Raw genomic sequence first — 27169 nt, forward strand, 5'->3', positions numbered from 1 at the left:
GCCAGCAGGTGGGAGGTTTGGTGTGGGACCGGGCCGGGGGGCGGGACCGGGGCGGGAGACCCCCGGCACGGAGGCGAATATAAGCAGCATGAAGGTATTTATTTGTGAGGGAGTAGGAATGGGTTTTCGGGTCATAGGTGGAGCCAGGTCACTTTGGAGGTCAGATCACGGGGTCGTGGGTCATGTCTGTGACCTGAAGAGGTGGAGGCAGGTGTGATCAAGCACGTGGTCATGATGGGTGAGGGTGGGTTAGAGTGGGTTAGAGTGGGTGGGTTATAGGTGCACCAGGTGTTAGCCAGGTACAGCTGACTGATGAGCTGAGGTCCAGGGCAGATGTGTGTGTGTGAGTGTGTGTGTGTGTGTGTGTGTGTGTGTGTGTGTGTGTGTGTGTGTGTGTGTGTGTGTGTTGTGTGTGTGTGTGTGTGTGTGTGTGTGTGTGTGTGTGTGTGTATGTGTGTGTGTATGTGTGTGTCTATGAGTAAAGATGGGAAGGCGAGGTAACCGAACATTAGATCTCACGTGGCGGCCAGAAGTAAGTCTTGAGAAGCCTTTAGTAAGCTCTACGGAAGAATTCATGATCAGGCCTAAGGCCTGACCATAAATCCTGGGAAACGAAATATACACCCGCCCTTAGATAACTGCAGCTGGCTTACTGGCCCACTCTGGGCAGGTCTAACTCAACTTCTCGCTTCAGTGGCGCTTCTTCTCCAACTCGGGCAGCAAATTTCACACGAATCGCTCTTCGAGCAATTTCCTCTCGAACGGGATGGACTGCCAGAGAAAGAGAAATGAAATAGGTGGAGAAAGCCGGTGGTGTCCCTTTCGACCTATTCAGAGACCTTACACAACCACCCGCAAGTGAGGCTGATCTCACTGCTACTCGGAGGAACTACAGGCTAATCTTCTTACCACAGACGCCAACACCAGAAAAGAGGAAAAAAAAAGAAAACCAATCTACATACAGTTTGTGGCATATAGCTGTTAATTAGTTTTCAAAAATATATTATCCCCCCATACCCATCCTAATGGGTGGTAGTCAAAAGATTACAATGGTACCTAATGGGTCCAGGGACTGGACTCCTTAGTTTTGACAACTAAACAAGTTGGAAATATAAACACATATGCAGTATAATGTGATCCTTTATTGACAACGTTTCGCCCACACAGTGAGTTATATCAAGCCACAAATAGATCTACCTGAGCAGAGAGAACATGAGTATACATACTGAGCAAAGTAACATGGAGAATCAGATGTGTAAGACTGAGAAGATGCTGGCTCTAAGACGGACCTTCACGGGATGGTCAAGTAGGTTGGTTGTTATATGTGAGTGTAACACTCAATAAAGAATCACATTAGACTGCATTTGTGTCTATTTTTTTCCATTGTATCGGTATTCTATACCATTTATCTCCGCAGTGGGAATGTGATGGTAGTTTACAAATTAACAAGTATCCTTGATATTAAATTACTGACGGTACACAGTGCCGATGGTATAAACCTTGGTAATAAATACCGACAAGTTGGTTTAGAAAGACACGTAAGCAAACACTGTGACATATTTATTAGAAAACGTTTCGGTCCTGGGACCTTGATCACTTCTAAGGTCCCAGGACCGAAACGTTTTCTAACAAATATGTCACAGTGTTTGCTTACGTGTCCTTCTAAACCACAGTGCCGATAAGCTGAGGAATAACAGCTGTGAAACACTTGGGTATCTTATTACCGACACTTTTCGCTAGTAAAGATAAACAAGTATTGAATACGTGTCTTAATAATGTCTTGGGTAGAGGCCTCATGAGACATCCAGTGCGTCATGAAGTGACGTCAAACGCGTCACGGGATAGCTGGTCTTTAAAGAGAGAAAAGTAATCTAACCCGACAATAGAAAAAACTCATCAATTGATGTGACACACAAAGCTCACGTATGTGTCAAACACCGCTTCAAAAAAAAAAAGAGAAAAAAAAAACGCATCTCTACCGGTGTAGCTGCGTGCGTACGGACGCGTTGCGTCGGAGAACCTCTCCTTGGCGTCAGCAGATGCCTTTGCTTTATATCGTTGAATTTACAGACTAAGAACTTTTATTCTGCCTCAGGTCATTTACAGGCTATAGAGCTGTATTCTACTTCAGGTCATTTACAGAGTATAGAGCTGCATTCTGCCTCAGGTCATTTTCAGGCTATAGAGCTGTATTCTACTTCAGGTCATTTACAGAGTATAGAGCTGCATTCTGCCTCAGGTCATTTTCAGGCTATAGAGCTGTACTCTACCTTCCGTCATTTACAGGCTATAGAGCTGCATTCTACCTCAGGTCATTTACAGGCTATAGAGCTGCATTCTACCTCAGGCCATTTACAGGCTATAAAGCTGTACTCTACCTTCCGTCATTTACAGGCTATAGAGCTGTATTCTACCTCAGGTCATTTACAGGCTATAGAGCTGTATTCTACCTCAGGTCATTTACAGGCTACAGAGCTGTATTCTACCTCAGGTCATTTACAAGCTACAGAGCTGTATTCTACCTCAGGTCATTTACAAGCTACAGAGCTGTATTCTACCTCAGGTCATTTACAAGCTACAGAGCTGTATTCTACCTCAGGTCATTTACAGGCTACAGAGCTGTATTCTACCTCAGGTCATTTACAAGCTACAGAGCTGTATTCTACCTCAGGTCATTTACAAGCTACAGAGCTGTATTCTACCTCAGGTCATTTACAAGCTACAGGAGCTGTATTCTAATTCCTCAGGTCTATTTACAAGCTACAGAGCTGTATTCTTACCTCTCAGGTCATTTACAGGGCTACAGAGCTGTATTCTCTACCTCAGGGTCATTTGATACAGGCCTACAGAGCTTGTATTCTACCTCCAGGTCATTTGAGCAGGGGCCTACAGGAGCCTGTATTCCCCTACCTCCAGGTCATTTACAGGCCTACAGAGTTGTATTCTACCTGCCAGGTCATTTACAGGCTGGGTTAGAGCTGTGTTCTACCCCAGGCTGGCATTTAAGGTTAAGCTACAGAGCTGTATTCTACCTCCAGGTCATTTACAAGCTACAGAGCTGTATTCTCACCTCCTGGTCATTTACAAGCTTAGCAGAGTTGTATTTCTACCTCTCAGGTCATTTATGAAGCTACAGGCGTTGTATTCTACCTCAGGTCATTTACAGGGCTACAGAGCTGTATTCTACCTCCAGGTCATTTACAGGCTGGCTAGTGAGCCTGTATTCCCTACCTCAGGTCATTTACAGGCTACAGAGCTGTATTCTACCTCAGGTCATTTACAGGCTACAGAGCTGTGTATTCTCACCTCAGGTCATTTACAGGCCTACAGAGCCTGTATTCCCTACCCTCCCAGGTCATTTACAAGCTACAGAGCTGTATTCTACCTCAGGTCATTTACAAGCTACAGAGCTGTATTCTACCTCAGGTCATTTACAAGCTACAGAGCTGTATTCTACCTCAGGTCATTTACAAGCTACAGAGGCTGTATTGGGTATTCCTCCAGGTCCATTTACAGGCCTACAGACGCTGGTATTCTACCCTCAGGTCCGTTTACAGGCGGTGGGAGACTGGCCCATACTGTTTCTTGCCCGGTGCCTGTTGTTTTACCTGTCATGTGTGATACCACGTTGTGCGTAGGGCATTGTTCTTGTGATTCAGAGAGGGAATAACAACAGAAACAACAACACAGCGGTAGCAATAACAACAGCAACAACAACACAGCGGTAGCAATAACGCTTAGTAAATAACAGGTAACAAGCAGCAGCAACAGGCATCAAGCATTCAGTAAGGTAACATCAACTAACGGTAACAGCAGCAAGCAACCAGCAGTAACGGTAACATCAATAATCATCATCCCAGCGGCAGCAGCATCATCAACAAATAAATAACATCCGTATCAACAAGCAAATAAATAAATAACATCGGCAACGACATCAATAACAACACAACAACAACAACAACGAAAAAAACAACAAAATCAACATCGACAACTACAACACATCAACAACAACACACCAACAACAACAGTTCAACAACACATCACCACCAACAACAAATAACAACAAACGACAAATACTCTGCTTTACAACTATCATTTCTTAGATCTCAGTCCTCAAAAAAAAAAAATACATTTTAATAACGAGAACAAAAAAAGTCTGAATAAAAATCTAGGTAGAACATCGTGTGACCCGCGCCAGCCACATGACGTTCCGACCGCCAGCTGACGCTCCCCGTCGTTCCTCATCGTATTGTTTCGTTTACGTTCGCCCCGGGGAATTCAATTAGCGCGTGAGTGATGAATGAGGCAACTGAGCGATGGAAGAAGTGGCCTGGGGTCCTGGAAGGTGTTCGGTGGAATTGGGATGGGGTGAGGCTGGTGGTCTGATTGTAGATGGTGGGTGGTGGATTGATTGGTAGGGTGGTAGGGTTATTGTGGTGGAGTGGAGTCAGGTAGGTGGTGATTGTGGTGGTGATGGTGGCTTACTTGGGCGTAGGCTTAGCTGCAGAAATAAGAAAAAATCTCGAAATCAAACTGGCTATGACAAGTTGTGTATCTCTCTCTCTCTCTCTCTCTCTCTCTCTCTCTCTCTCTCTCTCTCTCTCTCTCTCTCTCTCTCTCTCTCTCCTCTCACTCTCTCTCTCTCTCTCTCTCTCTCTCTCTCTCTCTCTCTCTCTCTCTCTCTCTCTCTCTCTCTCTCTATCTATCTATCTATCTATCTATCTATCTCTTTCTCTCTCCTTTTCCCTAGTAATCGCAACGAGACAGCAGGAAGGAATCCAATCCCCTTCCAATACTCTATCCTGAGTTCAAATCTAAATACATTAACCAATCCCTGTGCTGCCAGCAGTAATATTATAGCAACATAATTAGCTAACTAATCATTACCAGATAGAAACAAGGAATTTTAACTATATTTTAACTAGAAATATAGCCCACGCATTTTCTAGGCAAACGAATTTGAATTACGTTGTAAACAGTCGTCCAGAGAGGTTACGTATTTGGTGTTTACGAACCTGTGGCATCAGTGCCACGAGGTTGGTGGTGTCACGAGGTTGGTGGTGCCACGAGGTTGGTGGTACCATGAGGTGGATGGTGCCATGAGGTAGGTGGTGTGCCATGAGATGGGTGGTGCCATGAGATGGGTGGTACCATGAGGTAGGTGGTGCCATAAGGTGGGTCAAGGGCGCGGTAGGCGGGGGCAGACCTGAGGCCCACCTTAGGCAGTATCTAATCAATGTATATCTTGTTACGACACCTGACCAGCGTCACCCCGTCTCCCAGCTGCTCTGATACCTGCCAAGTCTCTCTCTCTCTCTTTCTTTCTCTCTCTCTCTCTCTCTCTCTCTCTCTCTCTCTCTCTCTCTCTCTCTCTCTCTCTCTCTCTCTCTCTCTCTCTCTCTCTCTCACACACACATTTTGAGGTGCCTGTCAACTCATCACATCCCACAGAATAAGGTATATCTACTTTTCGCGACGGTGGTATATAGGAATACCCAGAGGGTATGCCCCATAAGTGTCTGGTATGGTGAGCTTTTCCCCGCAGGTATTCTTCCGTTTCCTTGAATCAAACCTCATTGCCTCCCGCTCCCCATTCGCTGTATGACTCCTTTCAATTTTAGTTTATTTTCTACTTCCAACATTCGTCGTTTCGGAATAATATTGGCAGCAGAACTCTTCCTAGGATCTTTACCACCAAATAACATTGGTGGCGCATGCTAGCCTCCCTATGGTGCATAGAAATATACCTAGTTAGATGAATGTTATTAGAGGCAGCTGGCCCAGTGGTTAACGCACTGGCCTCTGAGTTTGAGGACTCACTTACCTTGAGTTTAATCCCAACCCGTTCCAGGATTATATCCGTCTTAACGCACGAGAAAGTGTTCATTTGTTTCAAGCTTTTTTTTTTTTTGGCGATACTAAGGCTTCATGTCCTGTGATGTAGTATTGGATTGTTTAACGAGATGGACTGGTAAGCTAGAGAAAGACCTCGATAACATGACCAACAACTGTTATGAGTAAGTCAAGGGAAACTTTAAAAAAAAAAATTGGCAAGGAAGGTATCACCTTCCTCTCTCTCTCTCTCTCTCTCTCTCTCTCTCTCTCTCTCTCTCTCTCTCTCTCTCTCTCTCTCTCTCTCTCTCTCTCTCTCTCTCTCTCTCTCTCTCTCTCTCTCTCTCTCTCCCTTTTGGGATAGTGCTCCAAGCAGTTGTCTTCGTAGGATATTGTCCTCGTCAGTTTCCTTCCAGCAGACCGGAAGTGTAAGTGGCCCAGAAAGCTGTCAAGACAATGTCTAAAAGATCAACCTTAAAAGTGTGGGATAATGTCCTAGCCAGCAGCCCCTCGTGGAACATTGCCCTGACCTCCACATCTTTCCCAACCTGCGCGAACTCCTCCACTCTCCCCCTCTGTAGTTAATGTCACCCTTTGACTCCCTGCAAGAGGCGGACCCCATGTTTTTGTGAGCCAACAAGTAACTTGGTGTTAGTGCCCCAAGGTCGAGCTGCGTAGTCCCCTTGCGCTAATTTTACCAACAATAAACTCCCAGCTGGATGATAAGAAATATGCGCACCAGCCAGGTAATTTTATTCCGAAGTATTTCGCCTACACAGTTGACTTCTTCATTCGAGTACAGAGGAGGCAGAAGACGTAGTAGAGATGCAAATTCGATGTAAACAGCCTTCACCCTTAAAGGCGTACTCGACTGATGAAGTCTACTATGTAGGTGAAAAGTTTCGGAATAAAGATACCTAACTGTTGTACATGTGTCTTACTTATCAAATTGTCGGTATTGTTTACCAGTATCATATTCGCTCCCAGCAGGATTTTTTTTCTATGTTCTTTAATATCTTCTGTAAGCATCAAGACCCGAGTATCCCTGTTCCTTCTGGTCCCTCGGAGCTACCGAGGTCTTCTTCTGTATAAGTGTGAAAAATTACTAACTTTCGTAATTATGTGTCAGCTGGTCTGCTGCCAACTTGATGACATGTTTGAGCGACAAATGGACTTCTGTAGCACTGTCGTATATGACAGTATTTTAAGAATCGATTTACAGCATCTGCATGATACTGCTGGAATATTTTATCTGTATTCTCTACCATAGTAGTGTATTAACTGTTGGCATCTCACTACCATGGTAGTGAGATGCCATTGTATTGCACTAGTTGCTTTTTGCACAGTCCCCACCTCCGTGCTGCATTTGCAAGGCCAATCATTTTATTTGTTGCACTAATCGAGCAATAAATTCCAATCGTGATACTGCAATACCTGGCTGCCAATTTTTAAGCATACATTATAATAAGGGCCAAGATAAACACTACGTAGGAGGGTGCTAGAGGTTACTCACTGACTAGGGATGTCATCCCTCTCTCTCTCTCTCTCTCTCTCTCTCTCTATATATATATATATATATATATATATATATATATATATGTCGTGCCGAATAGACAGAACTTGCGATCTTGGCTTAAATAGCAACGCTCATCTTGCCATATAGGACAAGTGAAGATTTGTGTTTGCAATAATTTCGCCAAAATCATTCTGAACCTAACGAAAAAAATATATTTCACTGTGTTTGTTTAGTATTAAATTATTGTAAACAAATCTAAGATACATTTAGTTGGGTTAGGCTAAAATAAATTGCTCTTGTTATAATAAGGTTAGGTAAGTTTTCTAAGTTCCTTTTGGTGCAAAATTAAATTTTTTTACATCAACATTAATAAAAAAAATATATCTTTAAACGTATAACATAAAATTTTAGAAAGGACTTAATTTTAAATGAGTTCTTGCTAAATGACCAGTTTTACATATTCGGCACGACATATATATATATATATATATATATATATATATATATATATATATATATATATATATATATATATATATATATATATATATATATATATATATATATGTATATCTTTCTCCCTCTCCCTCCTCATCTTCTCTTCCGTTTCCTATCACCATTGATCCCCTCTCCTCTATTATCCTCTTCCCTTCTCTCCCCCTCATCCACAAGCATTATTTGCAACTTTATTCTCCGTCTCGCCTACCCTTGCATTGTGACCTTCGCCTCTCCCTGCCTGCTTCTTCCGAGGATCTGAAAACTCTACTACCACAGTAAAGGTTTATTCCTACCATCATAAACCTCTAGTCCCACCATCGTCCTTCTGTCAGACGTCAGGGTGTCTCAGGGCCAGGAATGGCTCAAATGGAGTTGAAAGAGTCACCGTGCGCCCTTGTCACAGCGCTGCCTCCGTCACAGGGCTGTAAACGGTACGCCTCTTGCACAGACACCTTCGGGAGCCACTGCGGGTCACCACGTGGAGGAGACCAGCGCCACGACCCGTTCTGGCGAACCTACATGAACATGAACCTACCGTCATAAAGCTCTAGTCCTACCATCATAAAGCTTTAGTCCTACCATCATAAAGCTTTAGTCCAACCATCATAAAGCTCTAGTCCTACCATCATAAAGCTCTAATCTTACCATCATAAAGCTTTAGTCCTACCATCATAAAGCTTTAGTCCTACCATCATAAAGCTTTAGTCCAACCATCATAAAGCTCTAGTCCTACCATCATAAAGCTTTAATCTTACCATCATAAAGCTTTAGTCCTACCATCATAAAGCTTTAGTCCTACCATCATAAAGCTTTAGTCCAACCATCATAAAGCTCTAGTCCTACCATCATAAAGCTCTAATCTTACCATCATAAAGCTTTAGTCCTACCATCATAAAGCTCTCTCCCATTCTCCCGCTACAGTAGCTCCTTGGGATACCCATCCCATCCATCACCCATCCCACTGCAGCACAAACAATACATTCGAGGGATGGGAATTATCTTCAGAGCCAGAAGACCCTAAGATAATTCTGCTGTTGCTTCTCCGAGAACAGAGCACTTTTTTTTTTGTATCTGTTTCCTCACACAGTTATTCCATGTCATCAAATATTTCACTATCTTTCTCCTGTCACTTTTGATCTGTCCATCAGGACACGCGTTACCTTCCGCAAAACAACTGAAGAATCAAAAGTTGTGTGCAAGGTGGGGCCTTCATGACGCATTAAGTGTCCCGTAGCTCGATCGTTAGCTCACTCAGCTCACACACTGAGGTCCGGGGTTCGAATCTCCTCCGGTACATCTGGAAAACATTAGGGACGTGTTTCCAAAAGACACTTGCTGTCTCTGTCTCTGTTCACCCATCAGTTCAAAATGAGTACTTGGGTGTTAGTTGTATCCGGGTGGGTCGCATCCTGGGACAAAACTGACCTAATTTGCCCGAAATGCTCGGCATAACAAGCTGCTTTCTATATAGTAGTATGTCATTGATGTCAGCTAGGACTGTATACCTTGTACATGTACTTGTAGTAAATAAAGATATTATTATTATTATTATTATTATTATTATTATTATTATTATTATTATTATTATTATTATTATTATTATTATTATTCTGGATTTTACTTTGTTTAACCTGAGGAATGCCGGAGAGTCGATCCTCCGTCTGTAAATGATAGTTCTGTGTCAGGTGTCCGTCAATCAGATGAGGAGAGTGAGGAGAGGATTTATGAACGTGAGTAGTCCAGTGGTTGTTGTCGTTGCTCGTGACGCTGATTAGGCTTGTTGCAAACATTTTATTGTCGAAAACGTTTCGCCTACACAGTAGACTTCTTCAGGTGTAGTATTGAAATGATGATGAACTCTTCTCCAGGGTGACCACCTCAATTACTATTTCTTCTAGGTTGATGGATTAATTACATCAACTTCATTTCACGGCTACATCTGCTGCCTCTATATCTGACTGAAGACGCCTGCTGTGTAGGCGAAACGTTTCAACAATAAAGAAACCCAACTGTTGCACATGTGTCTTCACCATCATTTCACAGTGTTGGGATCACGATCATCGCTAGTACCTCACTCCACGTCTCACCCCCTCCCTCCATCAACGCACCCCAACATTTAACCCCCCACCTCACCAAAGTAGTACTTCGACCCCCTCGACACCCCCACCAACACGTCCCACCCTTCACCTTCCTAACACAACCTCTAACCCCAATAATGTAGTGCCCCCTCCCGTGTATCTCCCACGCCTGTAACGCCCCCTCCCCTCCACCCATCCTCAACCACCCGCTGTAGCATTCAGCGTCCTCTCCACCCCCTGTCATTACGTACTATCGTCATCCCCACCCCATTACCTCCATGCCCGTCGTTAATGAGGAGGGGTCATCCAGGCAACACCTCTCCCCCACTCATTCGCACCGAGGAGCATGGTGAAGGTCATAAATAATATCAAGTATTCTCTTCTCTCTGTTACTCGACCACTTTAGCCTCCTCCTCCTCCTCCTCCTCCTCCTCCTCCTCCTCCTTCTCCTCCTCCTCCTCCTCCTCTACTTATCCTCATACCACTTTATTACTACTACAAGTGGTGAAAGATACCTTAAGTAAAGAAACCTCATTAATGTGTCGTTTCACTCACTGGAAAAAGTGAAGTTGGGTCAAGTCAGTGCCGGATCAGCCGGGCTGTGGCTCGTACGTCGGACTGCGTGCGGCCAGCAGTAACAGCCTAGTTGATCAGGCCCTGATCCATCGGGAGGCCTGGTCATGGACCGGGCCGCGGGGGCGTTGATCCCCGGAATAACCTCCAGGTAACCTCCAGGTAAGTCAGGTGGCACCTGGACAGATCAAGTGCCAGGCCAGATCATGATAGTCTGTGTTTACTAACTATATCTAAGATTATCTGTGCAGTGGGTCTTAAACGGGACAATCATCCTCCTGTTTTGCTCAGTGGTGGTGGAGGTCAGGTGGACGGTGGCAGCCTCAAGACACCTGCGTTTAGTTCTGTCGACTTGTAAACAAGATGCGCTCGTGTCCACCAGTCCACGATATGTAAATGTGTTGTCTGGTGTAAGTCACATTCATTATGTGGAAAAACTGAAAAAAAGGAAGATACAAATAATGTGCTGAAAGTAACCAAGACAGAATTCGCAGCAATAGATTCAACTTGGACATATTTAGATTTAGAAAGGATGAGGAGAGCGAACTCGCTGGTTACCGTCATTGAAGCGAGAACGGACAGTTTTCAAAAGAGATTAGACGGGTAAATGAGTGAATGTGGTTGGGTGTGAGTTAAACATCCCCAGCATGGGCCACTCTGTACCTACGCTCTCGTGTTCTCGTTTATTATGATGATGAATTCCCGAAGGATACCTGAAGGATTGTTTTGGGGGTCAACTCCCCCGTCTTTTGTTCTTCGACCAGGCCTCCTTGTGGTTCAAGGCCTGATGAACCAGACTTACTGCTGGCCACACGCAGTCCATCGAACCACAGCCTGGCTGATCAGGAATTAACATGTGCAAGTCATTTATCATACACACGTATCTGTATTCTGTAAATCTAAAATCAAAGCTTCTTGCTGTCTCACATACATAAATGCGATCCAAAAGTCTGCAAGTATAGGACGGAAGATCGAGTCATCAATACAAGGAGTGGTGGAAGCTTGATTCTCTCTCTGTAAGAGCATGTTGTGGACTCCCGTTGCTCCTGTGCTCTTGCTCGGGTGTGAATATCTTAGGAAATTGTTTGAGTGTTTTGGTAGAGAGTATAACTATGTTGATAATGGCTGTCTGGAGGGAAGAGGCGGTTTTGACTACTGTTGTAGCAATTGTAGCAGTGCCCTGGGTAACCGGTGTGGGAAAAAGTGGCTAGTGTTGTAGAGGTCGGTGGTGTGATAGAGAGTTGTAATGTGGTGGTCGTAGTGTATAGCGTGGTAGAGAGTTGTGGTGTGGGGGGTGGTAGAGTCTAGTTTGGCGTGGTAGAGAGTGGTAGTGTTGACTGTAGAAGACACTTTAAAAAAGAACTTCCCTAGGGCTTTACGCACGTCATAAGTTAGGAACACCTTAGATGCCAGAACCAAGGGATACTGACTAGTGGAAAGCCTTAAAGGACCATAACAACATTAGTAGGCATGGTTCTAACTTACAAAATACTGGGAAAACCTGTTGACAGAGGGCACAGCCATCACACAGAGACACAGCTAGAAACATAAACGAGGACATCATTGACACGTACACAGAAGTCACTCCCCACAGCCTTCTCCCCCTAGAGTGGTATCCAACCCTCTGGCAGACCAACTCTCTCCCCCTCCCAACAATATCTAAAAATCCCTTACCTATACAACCCTTCCTACCCACTCTCGCGGTAGCTGGCAACCATTCTCCCCAATTTATGAGAATTACAAAATATAATAAACAGTTCATAAGCCTCATTATCATTATTAAAGTCTCTCAATAAATTACATGTGACATGCCTAAAAGTGGTTCTTGAACCTCGCTAAGATGAACATTTTGCCCTGGACGACCGGCAATGGACAGTACTTTATTGTTTTTTTACCCACTATAGTACGACATCTTGTAAACGCCAGCTGGTTGAGGTCTCGCAGGCGTTCCTCGTGTTTACAAAGTAGCGTTGTAACCCAAAGCTTGGGGACGGTAGCTTAGTTTACAGCATCCGCTGTAGGTCGCAGCGACCAGCGGTAGTGCACGTCCTCAGAGGATATGAACCTAGGTAGACCTATTCGTAAACTGAGTGATAGGAGACTAATAACGAGGACAATAATCAAAAGAGACGAACGAGTGGAAACATCGTCTGGCAAACCAACTTACTGACTCAGTTTACTGACTCGTGACTCAGTGACTATTTGCTTAGATTTAGAAAATAGTTTAATAAAAATCAGGGGGTGAAAGAAGTAAAATTTACTCTAGCAATATAAAAATATATAAAGCTGACTTATGTGTGTGTGTGTGTGTGTGTATGTGTATGTGTGTGTGTGTGTGTGTGTATGTGTGTGTGTGTGTGTGTGTGTGTGTGTGTGTGTGTGTGTGTGTGTGTGTGTGTGTGTGTGTTTTAGTGTTTTTTTTTGCCACTCATACTCACCCTAACCATCACTTTCACACTCATTTTCCTCACCATACATTCCTCCTTATCTTCCTCCTCCTGCCTCTATCTTACCCCTTCATCCTCCCATCTCCCTTCTCATCTTCATCACCCCCGACCCCCCCCACCCCCCACCCCTCCTCCTTCAAATTACCATTCAGGAAGTCATTAACGATGGTTGTTAGTTGAGACGTAATTGTTACCCAGTCTCTCACGTACGAGCCGGAGATCCTTGGCTTTGGATCCTATCCTCCCTTTCCTCGGATCAAACTTGTTTGTTCTCCCTTCTATACCCTCTGATGATCGCTACGGGTTTGTCGCTTCCTACCCCCCCCCCCGCGCAATGAAGGGGGTGGTTAGGGTCGTTAGGGCAGAGTGATTCAGGGTGTTATTGATCAGTGTCCAGTCGTTCATCGTTCTACTTATATCATTCTCCCTTTTCATCATTCTTTTTCAGCATTCTTCTTGTTCATCATTCTCTTTCATCATTCTTCTTTCTCATCATTCTTCCTGTTCATCATTCTACTTATTCATCATTCTCTTTGTATCTTTCTTGTTGCATCATTTTCCTTCCATCATTATCCTTGTTTATCATTCTTCTTGTATCATTCTCCTTCGGGGAACCATCATTCGTGTTGCAACACTTTCCGTGTACCATCATTCTTGCTGCAGCTTCGCTTAATTATTACGCCCGGGTAAATGTGTTGAGAGCTAAAGACTGAATTTGCTGTTGCAAATTGAATGTAGGTGGGCGTTTAAGTGGTTGTTTGTTGCAAGTGGATGCTCGGGTGCAGGTATGATTAGTTGCAAGGGAAGGATGATTTGTTGCATGTTGAAGCTGCTCTGCATGATGAAGGCTTTCTGGTAGTGTATGACTCGCAGCAGGTCAACGACCAGGTGTTGCTAGGTATTGTATTGTTGTTCCTAGGTGTTGTTGTTGCTAGGTGTAATATTGCTGTTAAGTGCTGTATTGTTGTTGATAGGTGTTGTGTTGTTGTTGCTAGGTGGTACTGTTGCTAGGTGTTGTTGTTGCTAGGTGTAATATTGTTGTTAGATGTTGTATTGTTGATAGGTGTTTTATTGTTGCTAGGTGTTGTATTGCTGTTGATAGGTGTTGTATTGCTGTTGTTAGGTGTTGTATTGTTCCTAGGTGGTGTATTGTTGTTGGTAGGTGCTGTATTGTTGTTGCTAGGTATTGTATTATTACTAAGTGTTGTATTGTTGTTGTATGACGTATTATGGTCCCAAGCTCTTGCATTTTTTTTGCAAGATGTGTTGTCGAGGAGAACTGGATTGTTGCATGATGTATTCTTGACAGGTGTTGTATTTATTGTTGTTGCAGACTGAAGATTTCTGGGAAATCTCTGAGAGCAGATTGTGAATCAGTCTGCTGTTACCGTGGCTCATGTCTGTGACTGTGTGAGCCAGGCTAGTGTAGACATCAACTGTTATGATTTTGGAACTGACTCAGCAGACAGTAAGTAGCCTTGTCTGTCGTTTGCTCCCTGTGTGGCCACTGCTGCCGCAGAGACAGCAGTGGCCATGTCTGTAAGACTTGGCCACCCCTTATAGACAGCAATAGCCACATCTGGAAGTCTTGGCCATCCCATGGAGAGAAAGAGAGAGCAATTGCTATATCTGGAAATCTTGGCCATTTCGGTCCAAGTCGGACCGAAACGTCGTCGTAAGCTCCCCTCTCTTGTGTGCGGGTTATTTATGTATTGTGTGTGTGTGTGTAGAGAGAGAGAGAGAGAGAGAGAGAGCAATGGCCACATCTAGAAGTCTCATCTGTCTTGACCACGGGGCCGGATGCTGGCGCTGGCTTTCATCACCCTCCCCCTCCCTCCCTCTCAACCTTCAGGGCTACAGTTCACCTTTGATCTTCTTATCCCTTCCTATCCCTCCCATCCCCCTATTTTCCCCTCCCATTACTTGTTCTCCTCATCCCTCTTCCTCTTTACCCCGTTTTCTTTGCTCCTTCCTCCCACCCTTTTACCCTCACGCATCTCTCCTTCACTGGACATGATAGAGCTCTCTTGCCTGCCTCCATCTCTTATTTTCCCTATATTATTTTTCCCTTCCTTCCTTCCTTCCTATTTTCCTCATTTTTTTCCTCCCTTTCTTTCCCTAGACTGTGAAGAGATCACATTGCTATGGAATATACGCTTCAGTGACCTTGGTGTTTCGTAGCTCGGTTGGTAGCGCACTCAGTTCACACACTGAGATCCGTGGTTCGATCCCCGGTACGGGTGGAAAGATTAGGACGTATCTCCTTAAGACACCTGCTGTCCTTGCTCACCTAGAAGTAAAATAGGTACCTGGGTGTTAGTCGGCTGGTGTGGGTCGCATCCTGGAGACAAAATTGACATACCTGACATTACCTGGAGGTTATTCCGGGGATCAACGCCCCCGCGGCCCGGTCCATGACCAGGCCTTCCGATGGATCAGGGCCTGGCCAACTAGGCTGTTACTGCTGGCCGCACGCAGTCCAACGTACGAGCCACAGCCCGGCTGATCCGGCACTGACTTTAGGTATCTGTCCAGCTCTCTCTTGAAGGCAGCCAGGGGTTTATTGGCAATTCCCCTAATGCTTGATGGGAGGCTGTTGAACAGTCTTGGGCCCCGGACACTTATGGTATGTTATTGATGTTAGCTATGGTCTGTATAAGTTGTACATGTACTTGTAGAAATAAAGATTATTATTATTATTATTATTATTATTATTATTATTATTATTATTATTATTATTGTACATCCCTGAATCCCCTACCCTTGCCGATGACAGTACACTAACACTTGTTTATGCAAGAGATGAAATATCAACTGCTCTGATCTGCATCAGTCACCAGATTACAGCTGTATCAGCTTGCGAGAAACAATGGCAGGTTTCCTTTGCTTCTCAGAAAACACTTTCAAAGATGGTCTCTAGACAGCATGACATCAGTTCTGGAGCGTTGGTAAGAATGAATGAAAGAGTGTTTGAACCTGGGGAGGAGGTCAATACGTTTAGAGTGAAATCTTATACCAACTTGTCTGTGAAGAATCACGTGTTGAATCTTGCAAACAAGGCAGCCAAGAAACTCCCAGCCCGAAGGTGTTTATCGCGCCTGCTTCGCAACATTGGCTACAGAACTCTGCATGAGATACACAGTTGCGTTCATCCCTTGAATGCGCTCTACTTTCTTGGACTGCCTGTTCCCCGTCCCATCTGTGACTTCCACACAACAGAGAGAAGTGTGCAAGGCGACTTACCTCTCGTGTGGACCCGGTTTAGTCAAGTCTGTCACCTCGGAGAGATGTGGATGGCCTTACTGTGATGCTCAAAGTCATCAAAGCTCCATACTTGGCTGCACTCCGCGGTCAGGGTAAAGACAGCTTTTATTCTACAAGACGGGCAGCAAACAGTGCCCACACTGGCAGTATGTTTTCTCGAGAACATCATTTCATCTGATATCGTTGCTTCCTAAAATGACTCGAGTTTAGAACGTTTCGCACAGCATTTAAACACTAATAAAGAAAAGCCAGTTAATTAAGTGAAATCTTTGGCTTACAGCTGATTGCAGCTTCATCCTCTACCCTGAGCTGAGAGACTTCTGTAGTGTCAGCCTGAGCTGGGAGACTTCTGTAGTGTCAGCCTGAGCTGGGAGACTTCTGTAATGTCTGCCTGAGCTGGGAGAATTCTGTAATGTCTGCCTGAGCTGGGAGACTTTTGTAGTGTCAGCCTGAGCTGGGAGACTTCTGTAATGTCAGCCTGAGCTGGGAGACTTCTGTAGTGTCAGCCTGAGCTGGGAGACTTCTGTAGTGTCAGCCTGAGCTGGGAGACTTCTGTAATGTCTGCCTGAGCTGGGAGACTTCTGTAATGTCTGCCTGAGCTGGGAGACTTCTGTAATGTCTGCCTGAGCTGGGGAACTTCTGTAATGTCTGCCTGAGCTGGGAGACTTTTGTAGTGTCAGCCTGAGCTGGGAGACTTCTGTAATGTCAGCCTGAGCTGGGAGACTTCTGTAGTGTCAGCCTGAGCTGGGAGACTTCTGTAGTGTCAGCCTGAGCTGGGAGACTTCTGTAATGTCAGCCTGAGCTGGGAGACTTCTGTAATGTCAGCCTGAGCTGGGAGACTTCTGTAATGTCAGCCTGAGCTGGGAGACTTCTGTAGTGTCAGCCTGAGCTGGGAGACTTCTGTAATGTCTGCCTGAGCTGGGAGACTTCTGTAATGTCAGCCTGAGCTGGGAGACTTCTGTAATGTCAGCCTGAGCTGGGAGACTTCTGTAATGTCAGCCTGAGCTGGGAGACTTCTGTAGTGTCAGCCTGAGCTGGGAGACTTCTGTAATGTCAGCCTGAGCTGGGAGACTTCTGTAGTGTCAACCTGAGCTGGGAGACTTCTGTAATGTCTGCCTGAGCTGGGAGAATTCTGTAATGTCTGCCTGAGCTGGGAGACTTTTGTAGTGTCAGCCTGAGCTGGGAGACTTCTGTAATGTCAGCCTGAGCTGGGAGACTTTTGTAGTGTCAGCCTGAGCTGGGAGACTTCTGTAATGTCAGCCTGAGCTGGGAGACTTTTGTAGTGTCAGCCTGAGCTGGGAGACTTCTGTAATGTCAGCCTGAGCTGGGAGACTTCTGTAATGTCAGCCTGAGCTGGGAGACTTCTGTAGTGTCAGCCTGAGCTGGGAGACTTCTGTAGTGTCAGCCTGAGCTGTGAGACTTCTGTAATGTCAGCCTGAGCTGGGAGACTTCTGTAATGTCAGCCTGAGCTGGGAGACTTCTGTAATGTCAGCCTGAGCTGGGAGACTTCTGTAGTGTCAGCCTGAGCTGGGAGACTTCTGTAATGTCTGCCTGAGCTGGGAGACTTCTGTAATGTCAGCCTGAGCTGGGAGACTTCTGTAATGTCAGCCTGAGCTGGGAGACTTCTGTAATGTCAGCCTGAGCTGGGAGACTTCTGTAGTGTCAGCCTGAGCTGGGAGACTTCTGTAATGTCAGCCTGAGCTGGGAGACTTCTGTAGTGTCAGCCTGAGCTGGGAGACTTCTGTAATGTCTGCCTGAGCTGGGAGAATTCTGTAATGTCTGCCTGAGCTGGGAGACTTTTGTAGTGTCAGCCTGAGCTGGGAGACTTCTGTAGTGTCAGCCTGAGCTGGGAGACTTCTGTAATGTCAGCCTGAGCTGGAAGACTTCTGTAATGTCTGCCTGAGCTGGGAGACTTCTGTAATGTCTGCCTGAGCTGGGAGACTTCTGTAATGTCAGCCTGAGCTGGGAGATTTTTGTAGTGTCAGCCTGAGCTGGGAGACTTCTGTAGTGTCAGCCTGAGCTGGGAAACTTCTGTAATGTCAGCCTGAGCTGGGAGAATTCACACACACACACACACACACACACACACACACACACACACACACGCGGGGCCAGGAGCTAGGACTCGACCCCTGCAACCACAAATAGGTGAGTACACACACACACACACTTATATGGGTTTCAAGCCTGTCTACTCTCTGTATATATACACTGAGAGAGACACTGTATATACCCTCGCAATACACCGTGTATATTCCCCTGAGGCGTCTCGCTCGATTATAGCAATTATATCGGCGTGTCCACGCGCTGCGCACACCAGCTGCCACCTGTCAGAGCGTGGCGCAGTGCGCCGCATGCGCACACACTCACACAGGGCAAGCAAACACGCGTACACACGCACACACACACATACGTACACACGCACACGCACACATACGATAAAGTAGATTTACTGAAACAATACCAATTTCTTCTTTATTCTCTTCCTCTACTCTTTCTCCTCCTCCTCCTTCTCCTCCTCCTCCTTCTCCTCCTCCTCCTTCTCCTCCTCCTCCTTCTCCTCATCTTTCTTCTTCTTCTTCTTCTTCTTTTTATAAGTATATATCACTCTGTACCCCTCAGTTTGCGTCACGAAATTAATGTGGAGAGGGGTACAAGAAAGGGGAGAGAGGTTCAAGAGAGGGGAGAGGGGTTCAAGAGAGGGGAGAGGGGTTCAAGAGAGGGAAGAGGGGGTCAAGAGAGGAGAGAGGGGTTCAAGAGAGGGGAGAGGGGTTCAAGAGAGGGGAGAGGGGCTCAAGAGAGTGGAGAGGGGTTCAAGAGAGGGGAGAGGGGTTCAAGAGAGGGGAGAGGGGTTCAAGAGAGGGGAGAGGGGTTCAAGAGAAGGGGGAGGGGTTCAAGAGGAGAGGGGTTCAAGAGAGGGGGAAAAGGAGGTGAGAAAAGTGGTGTGAAGGGTAGGGGGTGAACGAGGTAAGGGGTAGAGGGGGTAAGTGATGAGAGGCTAATGAAAGGTAAGGGAAGGGGTTAAATATAGAGTTAAGGCAGGGGAGGGGAGGAGGAAGGGGAAGGGATGTCTGTACCCTGCAGGGGGTGGGGTATGGGCGGAGGAGGGGTGAGGGTAGGAGGGGATGGCAGTAGCAGCTGTGTGGTGGGCAGCTGGGCACGGTTGGGGTCATGGTGATTATGCCCTTGATGCTCCGTCACCTGTGTACTCACCTATTTGTGGTTGCAGGGGTCGATTCATAGCTCCTGGCCCCTCCTCTTCACTGATCGCTACCACCAACACCTATCCTCAACTAGCATCAACACCCACTAGCCAACACCTATCCTCAACTAGCATCAACACCCACTAGCCAACACCTATCCTCAACTAGCATCAACACCCACTAGCCAACACCTATCCTCAACTAGCATCAACACCCACTAGCCAACACCTATCCTCAACTACCATCAACACCCACTAGCCAACACCTATCCTCAACTACCATCAACACCCGCTAGCCAACACCTATCCTCAACTAGCATCAACACCCACTAGCCAACACCTATCCTCAACTAGCATCAACACCCACTAGCAAACACCTATCCTCAACTAGCATCAACACCCACTAGCCTATCAACTAGCATCAACACCCACTAGCCAACACCTATCCTCAACTAGCATCAACACCCACTAGCCAACACCTATCCTCAACTACCATCAACACTCGCTAGCCAACACCTATCCTCAACTACCATCAACACCCGCTAGCCAACACCTATCCTCAACTAGCATCAACACCCACTAGCCAACACCTATCCTCAACTACCATCAACACCCACTAGCCAACACCTATCCTCAACTAGCATCAACACCCACTAGCCAACACCTATCCTCAACTACCATCAACACCCGCTAGCCAACACCTATCCTCAACTAGCATCAACACCCACTAGCCAACACCTATCCTCAACTACCATCAACACCCGCTAGCCAACACCTATCCTCAACTACCATCAACACCCGCTAGCCAACACCTATCCTCAACTAGCATCAACACCCACTAGCCAACACCTATCCTCAACTACCATCAACACCCACTAGCCAACACCTATCCTCAACTAGCATCAACACCCACTAGCCAACACCTATCCTCAACTACCATCAACACCCGCTAGCCAACACCTATCCTCAACTAGCATCAACACCCACTAGCCAACACCTATCCTCAACTAGCATCAACACCCACTAGCAAACACCTATCCTCAACTAGCATCATCACCCACTAGCCAACACCTATCCTCAACTAGCCATGGATGTAAGTGTGTCATGGGGGTCGACCATGTGTTTCATGGGTGGCCGCATTTCACTTATTTTGACCAGTGACCGCAACCGCAGCTTCCCGCAGGTCTCGCCCCCCTACCCGCTCACCCCTGCCCCTCTCCTACCCCTCTCCCCTTTCCCTCACTACTACCCCTCACCCCTACCCCTCACTAACCACCCCTCACTCCTACCCCCTCACCCCTACCCCTCACTCCTACCCCTCATTCATCCCTCCCTTTTCAAAATATCCTTCTGAGAACATTCTACGGAATCCTCGGTATGCTGTGGTATCCTTGTGTGCGGGTATCTTGTGGGTATCCTGTGGTATCCCTGTCTCAGGGACACCAGCAGATAATCCTAGGATAATACTAAGAATTATTAAGTAGTTGCATAATAGGAGAGAGAGAGAGAGAGAGAGAGAGAGAGAGAGAGAGAGAGAGAGAGAGAGAGAGAGAGAGGGTTTCAATAACTGGTTTCTCTAACCTGGTCTCTCTAAACTGGTCTCAGTAACTAGTCTCAATAACTGGTCTCAATAACTGGCCTCTCTAAACTGGTCTCAGTAACTGGTCTCTCTTAACTGATCTCAGTAACTGGTTTCTCTAAACTGGTCTCAATAACTGGTTTCTCTAAACTGGTCTCGATAACTGCTTTCTCTAAACTGGTCTCAATAACTGGTCTCAATAACTGATCTCAATAACTGGTTTATCTAAACTGGTGTCAGTATCTGGTTTCCCTAAACTGGTCTCAATAACTGGTCTCAGTAACTGGTTTCTCTAAAGTGGTCTCAGTAACTGGTCTCAATAACTGGTCTCTCCAAATCTTACCTGCATGACTCCCTAAATGATCTCCCCTGGTGTTACCTGCTATAACTTGGTGTTACCTGGTGTTACCTGGTATTAGTACCTTTTATTATCCGGTATTACCTGGTATTATCTAGTATTATCCAGAATTATCTGGTGTTACCTGATATTACCCAGCATTATCTGGGGTTACCTGGTGTTACCTGGTGTTACCTGGTGTTATCTGGCATTATCTGGTGTTACTTGGTATTACTTGGTGTTACATGGTGCTACCTGGTATTACCTGGCGTCACATTTGATTACCTGGTATTACTTAATCATTTTTAATTGCTAAAGGTCACAGGTAGGCCTTCAACTCGCAACCAAAAAGGTCCTGGATTAGATTCCCTGGCCGACTAAGACGTGTCAGGTCACAGTCTTCTTACACCTGTTGTCCTTACCGTAAATAAGGACCTGGGTTTTAGTCGACTGTCGTGTGCCACGTCGTGGGGAGGAGAGGGGAGGGACCCAGCCTTTTTTTTTTTAAGAAATGTATCTGGATTCTTTTGAAGTAGAATTAGATCCTCTCACTTCCTTCCTAGCTCCTCCTTTCCGTGGTAAAGAGGATCGCAAATGCTGCCTGGGAATAAGGACACGAAGCAGAGCAGAAAATGATTTGGATCGCTTTTCACGGAGCATTGAATTCCCTCCCTTGGTTCCCTGGCCGATATAAACACCTTTCCCACGCTACAACTGGGGCTATTTTACTGTGTTTTTTTTTTTTTCAGTGAATACTGGATGATCTATCTTCACTCTTTTTCAAATCTGAATTTCTGTTTCTATTGAATGTTCTGTGGAAAATGCTCTTGTGTTTTGAGTTTGTGTGTTTTTCCAAACTGAGTTCCGAGGATGGCTGGTTCTCGCACCGGAAGAGTTAAACACAGCTGTGTTTAACCATTCGCTCTGCGTAGAGCTTCATTAAGCCGATGTCTTGATAAAGCTCTATTTAGAACGAAACACGGCTTGATAAATCTGCACGCATTGAAACACACATTGATAAAGCTCTACAAGCTCTTACTTGAAAAGCTCTACACAGAGCGAAGTATGACATACTGAAACTTCCCAGTGAGTAGAAACATGACTTGATTAAGCTATACACAGATTCGGAGAGTTGTAGTTCCTCGAATCAAACCTAATTAAGTCCCATTTCCCTGGTGCTATATGACTCCTACCACACGAGGGTCATTAAGGCTGTACGTCACCTGCTCACCACCAATCAAATACACTCTAAAATCTAAGAATGAGAATAAAGTAAATTCTCAGTGTATATACACTGAAAGACATACATCTCTCGTATGTACAATTGTTTATATAGTGGTGCTGCAGGGGAAGTCTTGGGGTTGGCTGCTGTGTTGTGTTACAAAGTGCGCTGGTGGGCATCCTGGTTGACCCTTGTCACATTGAGTGAGAGGTACGACCCCTGTGTTTCCCCCTTCACGTGTTGTGTCACAGTGTGTGAGAGGTACTACCCCTGTGTTCCTCTTTTACAATGGAGACTCAGGTAGAGAAGCGAGGGGTCTCATGTTGGACGTCTCAGTGTGGTTGTAAGTCTCCAGAGACATTGAAGCCGACTGGTAAAGAAATGGAAATTGTCCAGACAGTCTTGAACCATCTAGCAAACAAATTGATTTTTTTCCAAGCCCATCTTAAGGCATTTGACAAACAAATGGATTTTTTCCAGCCTATCCTAAGGCGACAAACAAATGGACGAAAAACAAATGGAACTCTTCCAGCCTAACATATGGCGTCTGGCGAACAAACGGAATCTTTCCAGCCTGTCTTAAGTCGTCTATCATCAGCTCTCAGAAACTAGTGTAGAGATCATAGAGACGCTGGTCGTCGTGACTAATGAACTCAGAAGTGACGTGGAATGTGACCATTGCTAAAGTAGCGTATATCCATGAGTTGGGAATTATCCAGTCCTTGAGGGAAGGGCAGTGGAGAGGTAGAAATTAAGTGATGAGCTGTCTGAGAGACCGAGAGATGTGTTCTACCCAGGGATGGGTACTATTGCTCTATCCAAAGGTGGGTACTTTTTTTTTATTCTTCACAGAGGTGGGTACCTCAGAGTTTTTTTTTAAGAGGTGGGCACAAGTGGAAGCAGGTGCTGAAAGAGTGGGCAGCAGGTGGTAGTAGTGCGAGCAGCACAGGTGATGGGGCAGTGTAGGCAACAGATGTGGGTCTACTAACCTGCCCAGGGTAATGCTTACAAGACACAGGAAACTGTGAAGGAGTCTCTCTCTCTCTCTCTCTCTCTCTCTCTCTCTCTCTCTCTCTCTCTCTCTCTCTCTCTCTCTCTCTCTCTCTCTCTCTCTCTCTCTCTCTCTCTCTGTCTCTCTCTCTTTGCAGGTTAAGGGACCAGGGAAGCTTTGTTAAGGATCCTAATGCTCTTACTGCTCTCTCTCTCTCTCTCTCTCTCTCTCTCTCTCAGAGACACCTGCTTCTAGTGAGACCATGTGTGTTGGGAAAGATATATGCGGTAAGTGGCATGGGTAAGGGCGTGTGGGTTTGACGTGGGTGGATGTGAGACCGTGAGAGGGTGTTAGAGGGCGTGTGGGCGCAATAAGAGCATGGTACCGACGCCAAGGTGGGTGTGGACCAGAATTCTGGACATCTGTGAGGTTGTTAGTAGCAGAGTTAATCCCCCTCCCCTCCTTCTCCCCGGTCACATGTAGTGTAAGTGGTAACCCAATAATCATCAGGTATTGATGCTGCAACTGTTCATTCTGCTGCAGTTCCTCCTCCTCCTCCTCCTCCTCCCGCTGACGGAGAGACAGGAGCATCGCCGATCTTATAACAGTTGAGGTTCCTAGTGGAATTAGATCGCGTGCTGGACCACCCCGCCCGCAGCATCCAGTTTCACACCAGATGCTCGCTCGCCTGGTCCATCGTTCCCCCGCACAACACATGTCCCGCTGGACCGCCAGGCGCACTGTTTTATATGCTAATTAACAGTCGTTACTCTGTGGCTAACCTAATGTTTCTTCGCGATCTTGATTAAAAATAACTAGAGATCCTAATTGGTGAAAACTAGGACTTACCTAGTTTAGAAATTGTATATGAAGTTATGCATCCTGTACGTCGTGATCATGTCTCTCCCAGTCTTCCTGTCTCACACAGACTCCAGGCTCACACATTTGATGCTAACTCTGTGTCTGTCAATATATAAAAGGGATATTTTCATGATCTTGATCCTAGGAGTTAGAGCTCCTCTTCTTCGGATTGAGTCCCCTACGGATTTAGCATTTCCTAGTAAATGTTGTAATAATAATAATAATAATAACAATAATAATAATAATAATAATAATAATAATAATAATAATAATAATTTCTCTTTTTCAGGTGTCTACTATACGTGAGGACTTCGACGACCTTCTGAAGGCGCTGCCGGAGGGCACGGTGTCAGGCACCCCAGTCCCGATCTCCATGCAGACTGACCAGGTGGGTGGTGCAGGGTGACCAGGTGGGTGGTGCAGGGTGACCAGGTGGGTGGTGCAGGGTGACCAGGAGGGTTGTGGTATTGGAGGACAAGTGGGTGGTGGGGTGGTTGGAGAGCGTGTGGGTGGTGGGGTGGTTGGAGTGCATGTGGGTGGTGAGGGTGGTTGGAGAGCATGTGGGTAGTAGGGTGGTTGGAGAGCATGTGGGTGGTGGGAGAGGTTGGAGAGCATGTTGGTGGTGAGGGTGGTTGGAGAGCAGGTGGGTGGTGGTGGTGCTTGGAGAGCATATGGGTGGTGGGGGTGATTGCAGAGCATGTGGGTGGTGAGGTAGTTGGATAGCATGTGGGTGGTGGGGTGGTTGGAGAGCATGTGGGTGGTGGGGTGGTTGGAGAGCAAGTGGGTGGTAGGGTGGATGGAGAGCATGTTGGTGGTGAGGGTGGTTGGAGAGCAGGTGGGTGGTGGTGGTGTTTGGAGAGCATGTGGGTGGTGGGGGTGATAGCAGAGCATGTGGGTGGTGGGGGTGGTTGGAGAGCAGGTGGGTGGTGGTGGTGGGGGCGGTTGCAGAGCATGTGGGTGGTGGGGTGGTTGGAGAACATGTGGGTGGTGGGGGTGGTTGGAGAGCATGTGGGTCGTAGGGTGGTTGGAGAGTATGTTGGTGGTGAGGGTGGTTGGAGAGCAGGTGGGTAGTGGTGGTGGTTGGAGAGCATGTGGGTGATGGGGGTGATTGCAGAGCATGCGGGTGGTGGGGTGGTTGGAGAGCAGGTGGGTGGTGGGGTGGTTGGAGAACATGTGGGTGGTGGGAGTGGTTGGAGAGCAACTGGGTGGTGGGGTGGTTGGATAGCAGGTGGGTGGTGGGGTGGTTGGATAGTAGGTGGGGGGTGGGGTGGTTGGAGTGCTGGTGGGTGGTGGGGTGGTTGGAGTGCATGTGGGTGGTGAGTGTGGTTGGAGAGCAGGTGGGTGGTGGGGTGGTTGGAGAGTATATGGGTGGTGGGGTGGTTGGATAGCAGGTGGGTGGTGGGGTGGCTGGAGAGCATGTGGGTGGTGGGTGTGGTCGGAGAGAATGTGGGTGGTGGGGTGGCTGGAGACCAGGTGGGTGGTGGGAGTGGTTGGAGAGCAGGTGGGTGGTGGGGTGGTTGGAGAGCAGGTGGGTGGTGGGGTGGCTGGAGAGCAGGTTGGTGGTGGGGTGGTTGGAGAGAATGTGGGTGGTGAGGTGGTTGGAGAGCAGGTGGGTGGTGGGGGTGGGTGGAGAGCAGGTGGGTGGTGGGGTGGTTGGAGAGCAGGTGGGTGGTGGGGTGGTTGGAGAGCAGGTGGGTGGTGGGGTGGTTGGAGAGCATGTGGGTGGTGGGGGTGGTTGGAGAGCAGGTGGGTGGTGGGGTGGTTGGAGAGCATGTGGGTGGTGGGAGTGGTTGGAGAGCATGTTGGTGGTGGGGGTGGTTGGAGAACAGGTGGGTGGTGGGGTGGTTGGAGAGCAGGTGGGTGGTGGGTGGTTGGAGAGCAGGTGGGTGGTTGGGTGGTTGGAGAGCAGGTGGGTGGTGGGAGTGGTTGGAGAGCAGATGGGTGGTGGGTGTGGTTGGAGAGAAGGTGGGTGGTGGGGTGGCTGGAGAGCAGGTGGGTGGTGGGGTGTTTGGAGAGCATGTGGGTGGAGGGGTGGCTGGAGAGCAGGTTGGTGGTGGGGTGGTTGGAGAGCATGTGGGTGGTGGGTGTGGTTTGAGAGCATGTGGGTGGTGGGGTGGTTGGAGAGCAGGTGGGTGGCGGGGTGGTTGGAGAGCATGTGGGTGGTGGGAGTGGTTGGAGAGCAGGTGGGTGGTGGTGTGGTTGGAGAGCAGGTGGGTGGTGGGGTGGTTGGAGAGCATGTGGGTGGTGGGGTGGTTGGAGAGCAGGTGGGTGGTGGGGTGGTTGGAGAGCAGGTGGGTGGTGGGGTGTTTGGATAGCAGGTGGGTGGTGGGGTGGTTGGAGAGCAGGTGGGTGTTGGGGTGGTTGGATAGCAGGTGGGTGGTGGGGTGGTTGGAGAGCAGGTGGGTGGTGGGGTGGTTGGAGAGCAGGTGGGGTGGTGGGGTGGTTGGAGAGCAGGTGGGTGGTGGGGTGGTTGGAGAGCAGGTGGGTGGTGGGGTGGTTGGATAGCAGGTGGGTGGTGGGGTGGTTTGAGAGCAGGTGGGTGGTGGGGTGGTTGGAGAGCAGGTGGGTGGTGGGGTGGTTGGAGAGCAGGTGGGTGGTAGGGTGGTTGGAGAGCAGGTGGGTGGTGGGGTGGCTGGAGAGCAGGTTGTGTGGGTGGGGTGTGTTGGAGCAGAATGTGGGTGGTGGAGAGCAGGTGGGTGGTGGGGTGGTTGGAGAGCAGGTGGGTGGGGGGGTGGTTGGAGAGCATGTGGGTGGTGGGGTGGTTGGAGC

The 27169-nt window shown here is 47.2% G+C and overlaps 1 protein-coding gene across 2 annotated transcripts in view; it reads left to right on the plus strand.

Moving 5' to 3' along the window:
* Nucleotides 1–27169, plus strand: part of LOC128700551 (cingulin) — a 72335-nt gene that overhangs the window by 32471 nt on the left and 12695 nt on the right. For both annotated transcript variants that reach the window (XM_070086930.1, XM_070086931.1), the window contains exon 4: nucleotides 24690–24788. In XM_070086930.1, the coding sequence (XP_069943031.1) occupies nucleotides 24690–24788 (99 nt within the window). The remainder of the gene's footprint in view (nucleotides 1–24689; nucleotides 24789–27169) is intronic.

This window comes from Cherax quadricarinatus, chromosome 20, assembly GCF_038502225.1.
Source record: "Cherax quadricarinatus isolate ZL_2023a chromosome 20, ASM3850222v1, whole genome shotgun sequence".
Taxonomy (NCBI): domain Eukaryota; kingdom Metazoa; phylum Arthropoda; class Malacostraca; order Decapoda; family Parastacidae; genus Cherax; species Cherax quadricarinatus.